Source organism: Penicillium malachiteum, assembly GCF_028827825.1.
Source record: "Penicillium malachiteum strain IBT 17515 chromosome Unknown utg000003l:1.0-4950554.0:1.0-4952489.0, whole genome shotgun sequence".
Classification (NCBI taxonomy): Eukaryota; Fungi; Ascomycota; class Eurotiomycetes; order Eurotiales; family Aspergillaceae; genus Penicillium; species Penicillium malachiteum.
In genome coordinates, this window is record NW_026643096.1 from 528720 (window position 1) to 541007 (window position 12288).

Here is a 12288-nt window from a genome sequence, read left to right on the forward strand (position 1 = left end):
GTGTTGAGGAGGCTTCTAGGTGGGGGAATAAGTAGTGTAGGATCCTAAGTTCTGATAGTGAATGAAGTCTACACAGGGAAAAGTGGTCTCATCTTTAACTCCCATAAATTAGTTTGATCTTTCACTTGCTATCATTCCTCTTTTCAATTACCTCTGAAAAAACTAACTTCTCTTCTACCCCCCTCGATCAACATCGACCACTTCACCTCCTCCTTTCTTTACTTTTGCTTTGCTCTCTCTCGGCTACACTCATCTCTATCACATTTCTGAACCTTGTGAACGCCACTGCATCAATATGAGTGATTCGCATCCACGGTATTCTCGGCAGGGGGAGGATCATCGGTTGGCCCTGTACAGCCGAATTTCAACCACCTTGATGCAGCTGCCGCAGCACTCACTGCTGCGCTGAAAAAGGAGAACATCCCCCACATCTTTTATTTGCATCAGATGATTATGAAAGTGCAGAACTTCAAAGTCCCTCAACAATCGGATCGGAAGACCTCACCAACCCTCTACAATTCCATTATCCTGAGATGCCACTTGCCTTAAGAGCACGTCTTGATGGAAATATTCAGGTTGTTGAGTATGGGACCCAAGTTCAATACCGGTACGGATATGCAGAGGTCCTAATTGTGAGTATAAGAAGATAGGAGCTTCAAAATATCTTTACTCAAAACTAATTCGTGATTCAGCTTGTGGGGTGGGCAGTGCCTGATGACAAGTTGTCTCTTGCTTCGCAAATATTGATCAACAATGAATTCCCGCTTTTGTAATATAACCAAGATGACCACATACTTGGAGACCTATTCTGGGGGAATCCGTGCTTGGCTCATAGTCTTGAAAGCTCTCACTGGAGGCGTGCACATCTTCTTCCTCTGTCGCTCGTTGGTTTAACGCTGGAGGAGACCATCGAAGTACCTTCAACATTCGCCCATGACCTTTTGCTTCTCACTCCAAAGCCCCATGATATCTACTATCATTGATCCGACACCTCCTCAAACTCCCTCTAGTCGCCACAGAGTGGAAAAAGACATTTCAACGTTCATATCCGCCTATGTTCTTGATGGACCTCCATCACACACCTCGTTGGGTTGTTGCACAGCAGAGTGAAGAGAGCTACCAGGAGCAGGTAGAAAAATGGGTACAAGAAATGAAAGAGCGGGACTGGGGAGATATTGAGGACAGATATCTTGAGATTATGGAGCGTGCAGTGCCGGATTGTCAATATGTAATGACCTTGACAGATGTACAGATTTGGCAGACAGTGCACCAGGTTCCCCACTGGCAGTTCGTGAATATGACAGCGACGCATCAGGTTGGTGAGTATCGGTGCTTCCTTTGAGCACTATTCACCCGCTGCCACAATCGCTGGAAAGAAAAGACAATTCCTTTGAGATATCAGCCACGCAGGATATTTGCAATTCCAACAATGGAGAATGATATTCATCCATCCCTTTTCAGTGCTGGGAATGACTTTTGAGAATAAAGGTTCTGTATCTCTTCATCTCCAAGTCCATGGTGTGGTCTCATTCCTTATAAGACCTCGTAAATTGTACAGCCCAGGGCAAACAAATCATCCTGCTTGAAGTTTGGTAGATTTTCATTGAGAGGTAAAAGTGAGAACTATTCTCCATCATCAGTGCGTCGGCGTCCAGTAGGGAAGAGCCACCAAAGTTGCATAACCTGATGTTAAGCTCATTATCAACCAGGAATTAACGGGCGCCATGATCAAAATGGATAATTTCATTCTGGTGAATGAATGCCACAGCTTCGATAGCCTGCTGAGCAAAGGCACACTTCATATCATTTTCCACATTTCTTTTCTATAGGAAAGGCTCCAGATCGCCGTTTCGCTCATATCGCAGATCTACAAAATAATTACCCCAGTATATACGTCGAGCAATGCGGTCCGCACTCCACTTTAAAAGCGTGAGAAAATCAGAATTTGACACAGTGGTTCTAAGAAGCTAGAAATTCAACAACAGGACCTCAACCTCATGCATGTGATCAAAACATTAAGCCCCCTTATGGCACTGGAAAACAGCTAGCCCTTGAAAAATTCCACTCCCAAACTATCAATATCCCATCCCGAGCGCCCCTGGAACCCAAGAATGATCCCGCTCGCAACGTCCACATCGTGAGCCGTTCCGCCATTACCGCCCGCCTTGAAATTGCCGTGGGTAGTTGTGAATTCAATCCGATCGGTGCGAACTCCACTCGCGATAATCATGCTAAGAATCCGCTCCTCGGGCTGGAAGGTATAGGTATCTTTCCGATCGGTCTCGCGGCCGTAGAGTGGGCTGGTGGGACTGTGGAACCACTCGACTCGCAAACCCCGAATGACATAGGGTCTCTGGGGATCACCCGAAACTCCACTGTAGACCTCAATAGTTTTGATGGGTCCAGGGTAGTTCGGGTAAAGAATGAATGGACTGCCGTCATTGCCGCCATATTGAGGGATTGCCTTGATGCTTCCGGGCTTGAGATCTTGGATTTGACCGGTAGGTGGTTGGATCCCGCTCATGAACCCTATTGGGTCTGTGCCAGACATATCAGGGAAGCCTTTGAAGGCGGTCATGGGGTTCATGGGATTCATTGCGACTCGTGAGGCGTTGATGATTTTCTTGGCAGGGCAGCGAACTTCAAGAGGCTGTGAGTATGATTGAACTCAAGTGCTGGGATCTTGTCTGGGTTTATATAGAACTAGCAAAGACTGGATAGCTGATTCAGCTCGGATACAATGGCTTTTAGAGATCAAGGCAGTCATAGTACCGGGAAAAATTGCCATTATAGTTCTTCAGGATGCGCCCGATTTGAGGTGGCTTGTCCGCGAACACCTGAATATAGGTAACAACTAGCGAGCCGAGTAGACCCACGCGTAACAGTTCAAGTTGAAGTCAGCGAAACCATCGGGGAAATGCACCCTATAAAACAGAGCAATCTTGGTTTTTAAATTCCTCATTATGTACATGCGGTGGATTGAAAAATAATCGCACGTTTTCTTCAGGCGAGAGCTGACAATGAGCGGACACAGGTTTCACGGCCATAGTCAAGATAGTAGCCCTGGAGACATTGAGCTTGGGATTTTTTTTGAATTTGCCTGGTTTGAGAAAAAAGGCCCAGTCCACTAAGTCAGAGACCTTTCAGCTGTGATCACCCAGTTTTTTAGGTGCCATCGAGTCAATCTTGGCGACTATATCAACACCGGTCACCTGAGCTTGAACACTTGTATGGATCCATAAATTGGAGTATTGTCAGAAGTGAGAGGAGGATTTTTCATATACCACTGGTCAGTGATATCATCTGCTCCAACGCTGTGGCCGACATCGAGGGTTGAATAGTCAGGTATGCGAGCTGATCGGAGTTGTAAATAGCTATGTGCGGAAAGCTTGAGCGTGTGTCGGGTTTTCTAAGAATCGTTTAGTTTCCTGAAGAAATGTAGCAAGCATTATTCGAATACAGCAATTGCTCTTGAATCCCAGTCAACTGCACATGTGGTGTTTATCACATATGTATGAGGATTCATAAGCGTGGGGAAGTGATCCGGCAAGAGAAACACAGATGACCACCCCTAGTGCAAAATTAGACACAATCAGACTTTTTGGCCTGATTCAATTTAAAGTAAGAGATACCTGAAGTATATATGAGAGATATTTGAAGTGAGAGTTTGATAAAGTAAGAGATATCCAAAGTACTAAGATAGAGCTGGAGTGAGAGATATCTACACTAAGAGATAGCCAAAGTGAGAGAGATCTAAATTAAGAGCCCTGAAGGGAACGATATCAAGATCAAGTATTGGAAGGGTTATGAGTAGGTACCTACTGAGATAATGTAGATGATAGTAAGGAAATTTGACATGACTAGTAGCATCTGGAACTTAAACACCCTCACATCAGTAAGTTAATTGGGGCCAATATCAAAAATATAAATATTTCCGAGGGTTCTTTGCTATATTTTTACACACTTCTTCTGGTATCATGAGCTCCAGGCAAAGATCTCTTCTCTTCTCACCCTTCTCTTCTCTCCACATCACGACGTATTCCTTTTGCAACAATAACAACAACAACAATACCAGCAAAGATGACTGCCCATACTGTGAATGTTGCTCCTCAAATAACTGGAGACCCATACATTTTCTGCATATGCTGCAATAATCCAGAGCCTTCAAGCTATCCAGAGTTGCAGGACTGTTAGTTGGCTGCAATATACTAGTATCACTTCTGCAAAGAAATGAAAACTGACGTGAGCTTAGACTACGCTGTCGCCTTGACCACGCAGATACCGAGAACAGCAATCATGTTACCAACACCGAACCCTTTCGCAGAAGGAACCCCGACCCCCTAGCATTGTTTCATCAGCGGTATCATGCGCCTAATGAACGGCAACTGATGATTCATAAGCCCTGTTGGGAGGCCTTGATGCAACATTTCCGCCACGAGACTCACCATGTATCAATCGACCTTCTAATACTCGCTAGCATACTCCAATTCCCAACATTATATCGTGGATCAATCGCGGTGGCAAGAGAATCAATGGGATTGGATCCACCTGCTACCACGACAACTACGACAGCGGCGCCAGAGTTGCGAATCCGGAGATATTTCCGCCAAGGTACACTTCGAAATGCGGAAAGGACTCTCCCAAAGATGGACCCAATTATCAACACTGAAATGGTGCAAAGCAAAGTGGCGTCGAATACAGACTGTTTCTCTCGTCTGCCTTTGGAACTTCGCTTAATGGTCGCGTGCCTTCTACCCACGAGCGACATGCTGCACTTGACACTTGCCTCACGAGCCATGGCGCCCATTTTTCGCATTGAAAGCTTCTGGAAATCTCGCTTTGAGCTCTCCATGGAGCGAGGCTATCTGCGTTTCCTCAGGCGTGAGAATTTCACGAAGTGGATGATGGCATACCACTGTTCCAAGAGACCTGCCCGATCAAATGAGCCTCGTCGTCGGATGACTGACCAATGGATTCGCTACGAGTGGGCTCGTGACCAATATTTCATAAGCCCAGATCTGGCTCCTAGTACCACAAGTACAGATCGTTCGACATCGCTTGATTGGAAGATAGTGAAGGATGTCAATTATCAGGCAACTGGCATGAATCAAAGATGGATAATACATTCAGCCAAGCCCATCAGATCGCGTGAATCTAGGACCCAGACCATCACGGTCGATACTTCTGCAGATATGTTGGGCCTTGCAGTATTCGTTTACTCTGAGGGCATATGGACGACGATTACCGGGTTCGAGCTTATCTACGGCCCCGGCAAACCAAACGTGAAATTTGGCTACCAACTTCCGGAACGTCAGGTTACGATTGACCTGAAGGGCAAGAGTTTGAGAGGGTTTGAAGTAAAAGCTGGCACGGGGTGCATTCGTGCAATTCGGCCGATCATTCTTCACACCCCTGAAGCGGCGTACCAATGGATTGGCAATCCCCGTAGTCACAGGTGCTGGTCATTTCGCCTTGTTGTCGGTGGACGGGTAGCAGCGCTCACTGGTGAATTTTCTGTAAGTCAAAGAGCTGATCATTGTTGACTCTAAAACTAACTAGTCGTGTAGGGCTACCGAATGAATGCATTCGGTATAGGGGTGGAGGCTCCTTAAGATTCATAGCAGGAGCCGGACGCGTTCACGGGACTAGCATGCGGCTTGAGGTTGGACTTACTTGTGACGAGGAACGACTGGAGAGTTTTGATGATGGGCATATCTCGATCTCTCAAGCACTCCGGAAGGAATCCGGTTTGTATTTGGGTTTTCTTACTTCGCCGAGGTTTGATTGACACCTGGAAACTGCTAACGGCCGACAGGCTAGCTGTTGCGAGCTGTGGTGGTACTAGGGGTCTTGAACTAGCTGAGTATGTATTTCAAGCAGATAACTTCCATTGAGAACATTCATTGATTGAGAACTTCCATTGAGATACGTACTTCTAACTTGAAGGTTTCAATGTACTTTGCTAGGGAGCTCGCGGGCTGAAAAAGCCTCCAGTGCTGGGAGTACGAGCTCTAGTAAAAGAGGTCTATTACACTGGCATCCATGAATCATGATAATATCCAACACCACGTAGATTATGCTTCCGTATCCATTCATTGCTTTTTCACTAGGCCTGGGTCCTTCCCAGAGGTCAATTTCCTCAGCTGACTTGATATGGAAATTCCTTGTCACATTCGAAGTAACTATTAAATTCGAATGAGCTGGTTCTCATACTACATCCATTCACATATTCCTCTCACATCTGGACATCTGGAATGACTTGTTGACCAGTATAGCTGGACGCTTTCTGCCTCAGGTGTCACAGTCATATGCTGAGTCAGCGAGCGACTCTCCCCCGGGGCCGGGGCCAGTGCCCAGTGGCTCTAGGAAAAAGCCACCTTCTCAACACAAAGTTCACTGCCCAGTTGAACACAATACCCCACGTTGGGTGCTCTGGGTCCCTCCTGTTCTACGCGCCACCCGCCATTGGCGGAAAGGTTTAATGGCTTGCGTGTGTTCCTGGCGAAGTATGCGGGACCAGAAGCCCACGCCCGGCCCACCACCGTCCACAAGGAACCAAGGCGTGAAGGTCCAGAACGGGACCTGATCTGATCTCCGCATCTCGACGTTTCTACTAAATACCTGTTTGAGACAACGAGTTCCAGGGCACACCTACTATTTTTTGATCATTTACAATAATTCAACAAGAGAAGAAAAAAAACCACACCTTCATTTAGCCCCTCCCTCGCCCCATTAACCCAACCCATTTCAATCCACTCAATAACCGAGCCAAAATCACCCGGTTCATGACGTCAAGCGCAAGCCGGCCATGCCGCAAAATGGATAAGATCTGACTTTCAAGGACCCAGGATCAGACCTCGCCTGGCCAAGGGATCTCGTGAAAACTCGGCCGAACACGAAAAGAAAAATAAACGGGTTAGTCGTGTTAGTTGGGGCAAATAAGTGACAATTGACTCCGTTTCTCGGACATTTGTCACCGGTGAGAGGGGGAGAAACTAAAGAGAGAAAAAAACTCGAAAGCACCATTATGATTCCACCGAGCCAACTAAAATACCCGTACATTATGAGCTTGCGCCTTGTGGACACCTTTGTTCCGAGTCGGCGTGTCCAGACACGGAGATCTATCCCTCCTACTGCCCACAACAGGGATCCCGATTGGTTCGGTGTAGCATGGAAAAAGTGGTTGCTAGAGTTTTGATTCCCTTTTCTAGACCTACCGTTGGGTGGTAGCCTCGCTCTGGGCGGATACGCAAAAAATAGAAGCGGAACACACTTGATGATAGCGGGGCACTATGAGTGGACTATGAGTGGAAACAGGTAGAGCTTGGATTATAGTGGTTCTGATTTGATTAGAGACTTTCAACCCCTCTTTTAGAGAGCTTTTTCACTCGTTTAGAATTGACTCCACGACGATGAAACTGTATGACTTGCGGCATTAAAAATGTGAAGAATTAGACATGGTACATGGATGCCTGCAATATGCATGTCACCTTCACTCGACGTCTATAGATCCGATTAGTAGTAGAAATCATATTCATTATTTCAATTCATATATAATTCATCAGTGAGTTAAAAAGAGCCATAATTATCCTAATAAAAAGATCTATTAGTCTATTTCTACTGAATATTCTACATCACTATGTCACTTTCAAGCTATAAACTGTACCAAGAGCTCATCTAGGCAGTATCCACGGTCGACGGGGAAGTCTCAAACTCCATAGCAAATAAGAAAATAATGAATTTTTTTAAAATCAAAAATCCATTTTCGCCCCCTTCTGCAATCTACTTTCTTTTCCCACATTTTCCAATTAAATCGTGTCTTTTTTCACTCAACTTCCCAGTATTGGATCCCGGGTAAAGTCAGGCGTTGCCCCCCTCCATATCTTATAAAGAGTTTCAACCTACCTGCATCACTATTCTCACGCCATCGCATCCGCCTCTGATCTCATTTTGAAGCCTTCGTATTTGCTGAAAATACAGCCTGGGGTTCTGTCCCTTAGGTCAAGCCCGGCAGTTATAGTCACTTATTTTTGACTACACGGCCCTGTCATATCCGGCAATTTGCATCATCCTATATTTCATTTGCTCTTGCCTTCGGATCTCCACGAGTTTATTCCAAGGTTCCCGATTACCTTGTGTAATCCTGAGAAAAAAAAGCCTTTTTCCCCTGCAAGGAATACTTACTTTTGTTCCTGTCCTGATCCTAGTTCCTGAGTGGAATTTAGAATCTGCGCACGCGACCCTAATTCATCATGTCTAACAAACCTATCTATGTGGCTGCGCATCCGCGCGCTTGCTCTACTGCATTTGAGCGGGTATGTTCAGAAAAACTATTTTTCATTTTGATTATATAGAGTTGACATGCTGGAATAAGATATGGGAGTGCTAACGGTTACTTCTTACCGGTTTTCCTTTCTACAGGTCTTTATGACTCAACGTGCTACAATTCAGTGCGTTCATGAACCTTTCGGAGATGCTTGGTACTACGGTCCTGAGCGTCTAGCCGATCGGTTCGAAGATGACGAACAAGGTCGTCTGGATAGTGGTTTCAGCAACTCGACATATCGCACTGTGATGGATAGATTGGAACGTGAAGGCTCAGAGGTCCGAACCATTTTCCTGCAAAATCCTTGAGCCCATTTTTGTTCTTTCTGTTGCATTTTCACTGCCGTGTTTGAAACAACAACACGCGTGTCTCATCATATGATAGGCTCGTTAGTGGAAGGCATATCACATACTGCATCTGCATCGGGTTTCTTTTCCGAGCCTGATCAGTACCACTGCATACTTCCTTTCCCCATTCTGCAAAGCACAGAAGACAAAAGAACACTCAGATTGAAAGATCCGAGTTTCTTTTCATATCGTGAATCGTTTTCATCCCGAGGGGAAACTCACCTTTATACAGGGAAAGCGAGTCTTCATCAAGGACATTGACGCCTACCTTCTTCCACCTGGAGGAAAGCCTGCAAGCATTGCACCCTCATTGCGACGCATCAAGCGTGGTGTAGGCACCACATCCTCAGAAGATGACCACCACCCGGCCAACGGCGTCCACGCCAACGGCCACACAACCGCGACCAACGGTGCGAACGGCACCAATGGCGCGGTAAGCAACGGCGTGTACACTAATGGTTCAAGCCAAAACGGACACGCCGAGACCAACGGCCACAGTAATGGCCACAGTAACGGTGTCAACGGGCCCAGTCTGACAAACGGACACGCCAACGGATGCAATGGTCATCACCATACCAACGGTACAGGCAAGTCCACTCCATACCCATATAACACGCCAAAGGAACCAGGTAATCCGACGGTAATGCCACGAGAACTTCAAGAAAAGTTCCACTGGGCGTTCCTGATCCGGGACCCGCATCATAGTATCCCATCATACTACCGGTGCACCATTGCCCCGTTGGATAAGTTGACGGGATTCCATAACTTCGATCCCAAGGAAGCGGGATATAGCGAGTTGAGACGTCACTTCGATTATCTGCTGAGGGAGGGACTTGTCGGACCACGAGTAGCTACTCGACCGGATCTCTCGCCCGAGGTTGGATCGGAAGCGGATCGGGAGACGGTGCATGAGGTTTGTATGGTTGATGCGGATGATATGCTTGATGCGCCGGCGCCGATGATTGAGGCCTTTTGTCGTAGTACCGGTGTGCCGTATACACCTTCTATGTTGGAGTGGGATACGGATGAGGATTATGCGTTTGCGTGTGAGGCGTTTGAGAAATGGAGAGGGTTCCATAATGATGCTATTGAGTCGAAGGGCTTGACTGCACGAGCTCATGTAAGTTGATGTCCTTACTGATATGTATATCCAACCATGTTGGGACATACCATTAGATCGTGATAGTGGACAAATGACTAACATGATCTTATAGAAACATGCTCCCAAGACCGAGGAGCAGTGGGATGCTGCCTGGCTGGAGAGGTATGGCTCCAAGGGAGCTGCTCTAATCCGTCAGACCGTCAACGAGACCATGGACGACTACCTATACCTGAAGCAGTTTGCCATGAAGGTCTAGATAGAAGAGTCGAAACTTTGAGTCTCTTCCATTCATTTCATAATGACTGAGCATTCTGATGACATGGAATGGACGAAGTATGAGAAAGACGACCAAGGAGGGGAAGTAAGAGAAGAAAACCCAAGAAAAGCAGGGGGAAAAAAAGGGGGAACCCTGGGGCAGCGTGGGGAGAACCCCATCTTTTGAAGGAAAGGCTGAGCTCTGCTGATGATTAGCGTATCAATGATCCTCGTGAAACGTTGCTCCATTTTGCAATGATCGCTTTGTCTCCTATGAGAATGATTTAGCCCCGATGACGCGATCTCCACCGACTCGCACACTCTTATAGCTCCGTGATACTTTCCGGGACTCGCAAGAGCTGTGGGGATTGGTGGAAATCATAATGATCTTGCATTGCTTTGTTTCATTGTTTTGCTTTATGTCCTACACCGACTTTTTTTCTCCATTTGTTATTGATGCTCATGATCTGCATTTTGATATTTGTATGTGGGGAGATTGAATCTGAGTCTATGGCATATGATATTTTCGCTTAATTGCGTGCCCTGTAGGAATATCTAGTTTTTTATAGCTGCTAAGTCGAGTACCAGTAGTGGTGAAAGTCATTCCGATGTTTGATTGCTAGTGGTACCTTGTCCAAGGCAGTTTGATATTGGATCTACAAGATCATCTTCATCCTGCAAACTAACCAACCCGGATCACTGAAATCGATTGATTCAACCACTCCATTCTCAGAAGCTCAATGACTGTACCACGTGAGTCAATCAATCCTATAATTCATCTGGCTTCCCATCTAGCGCCATAAACAAGATGTACTGCATTCCAACCCGAGAGTAAGCTACAAATCCGGTCATCAACCAAAACGCAACCACATACAAAATGGAAAGGAAAGAAGAAATAGCAGAGGCCAGTCTCCGCAAAATACATGGCCTTGACAGCTTCGAGCAAGTGCTATCACACAGCACTGTATCCGCCTCTTGATCCGCTACCCTGTAGCGTGTTGACCACGCGGCGGACCCAGTCCTGGAAGATATAAGGCACATCACGGAGGGTATCTCCATGTGGAAGTAGGTCCCAGCCACGAGCACCGTAGCGATTGTAGTTGAGCCAAGAGCCGAAGATGAGGTAGGCAGCGACGCAAAGGAAAACACTAAGAGTGGTTAGCTGTTGTGAACAGAGCAGAAACAAAACATAGCATCAAGCCATGCAGCAGAAACCCGAGAGGAAGCACACTCACATAATAATCATCCAAGTAAAGAATCCCCAGTGCTGCGAGCTATTCGCATCTCCGGAGTTCCCACCTTGATAATCATAACAAGCATACCGTGTACGCCAGTCCAATTTCAAGATGAAAGTATCATCCGCATCAGGACCAAAGCTCTTAAATGTCAAGCTCGGATCCCTTACAGGATCCTCTCCATCCCGCCTCTGCATATCCTTCTCACCATTCTCATCCTCCATCAAGGGAATACCCTCCAGTCCCGATCGATCCGGATCACACACGAAATCGATGATCGCAGCGGCAGGGCTCTTCTTCCCCGATTCAGCTTCGTACTCACCACCAGCCATCCTCAGTCGCAGACCCTCTTCGTTCTCGTTAATCTCTTTCAATGGTGTCGCGACGGGGTCCTTAGAACCTTCGCCTACGTGATCGAGACCAGCGATCGGGTAATAGACCGAGTTACTGTGATGAGTATCATTTGCGATTCGTTTCGAGAAGCCACAGACTAGATGTGAATAGAATGTCAGTCTCTTGAGATAAGCAAGACGCCTCGCGAGATTCATGGTGATCGGGGAATAAGATCGATGTTTGGGATATGTTGAGAGTACATCCACATACCATTTCTAGTTGTACCACAGGTAATTCCATCTCGATTCGCAGCGCCGTGGAGAACATCACAGATGTTCAGTACGTATGTCGTATTTGTTAGGAAACCTTCCGTCTCGTTCGTCGATGAGTGGAACACCTCATGTGTACCCTTCAATCCACTAAAATCGAAGGTGTGATCTGATGTCTTGATATCGGAACATTTGAAGCTAACGGCGGACGCGAAGCCGGAAAGAAGTGCGGAGAGGAGCAGTGGTGCTCTGTGTGATTGTATTCGCATGGCGGTGATGTAGAGTGTCTATCGGAGGGATGCGAACGGGGGCGTAGAAGATAGGACTCGTGAAGTGGGATATCACGAGCTCGAAAATTGCTGGAACTAAGTAGGGATTATCAGTCGTGGCGAATAGAGCACCAGAAATGAGTGACTGGGTA

The 12288-nt window shown here is 46.6% G+C and overlaps 5 protein-coding genes across 5 annotated transcripts; 3 read left to right on the forward strand and 2 right to left on the reverse strand.

Moving 5' to 3' along the window:
• Positions 1 to 1054: 1054 nt before the first annotated feature.
• N7483_006518 (uncharacterized protein) lies at positions 1055 to 1342 on the forward strand (the record flags this gene model as incomplete). The annotated part of the gene is made up of 1 exon (XM_057089955.1): positions 1055 to 1342. One exon carries the CDS (start codon positions 1055 to 1057, stop codon positions 1340 to 1342), a length of 288 nt encoding a protein of 95 aa, XP_056944696.1.
• Positions 1343 to 2044: 702 nt separating this feature from the next.
• On the reverse strand, positions 2045 to 2596 carry N7483_006519 (uncharacterized protein; the record flags this gene model as incomplete). Its single annotated transcript, XM_057089956.1, has 1 exon — positions 2045 to 2596. The coding sequence occupies one exon, from the start codon at positions 2594 to 2596 to the stop codon at positions 2045 to 2047; it is 552 nt and encodes a 183-aa protein (XP_056944697.1).
• A 1936-nt stretch (positions 2597 to 4532) lies between these two features.
• N7483_006520 (uncharacterized protein) lies at positions 4533 to 5543 on the forward strand (the record flags this gene model as incomplete). Its single annotated transcript, XM_057089957.1, has 1 exon — positions 4533 to 5543. One exon carries the CDS (start codon positions 4533 to 4535, stop codon positions 5541 to 5543), a length of 1011 nt encoding a protein of 336 aa, XP_056944698.1.
• A 2709-nt stretch (positions 5544 to 8252) lies between these two features.
• N7483_006521 (uncharacterized protein) lies at positions 8253 to 10031 on the forward strand (the record flags this gene model as incomplete). The annotated part of the gene is made up of 4 exons (XM_057089958.1): positions 8253 to 8315; positions 8422 to 8604; positions 8906 to 9793; positions 9888 to 10031. 4 exons carry the CDS (start codon positions 8253 to 8255, stop codon positions 10029 to 10031), a joined length of 1278 nt encoding a protein of 425 aa, XP_056944699.1.
• Positions 10032 to 10982: 951 nt separating this feature from the next.
• Positions 10983 to 12136, reverse strand: N7483_006522 (autophagy-related protein 27; the record flags this gene model as incomplete). The annotated part of the gene is made up of 3 exons (XM_057089959.1): positions 10983 to 11178; positions 11353 to 11755; positions 11869 to 12136. The coding sequence occupies 3 exons, from the start codon at positions 12134 to 12136 to the stop codon at positions 10983 to 10985; spliced, it is 867 nt and encodes a 288-aa protein (XP_056944700.1).
• Between the last annotated feature and the right edge of the window lie 152 nt (positions 12137 to 12288).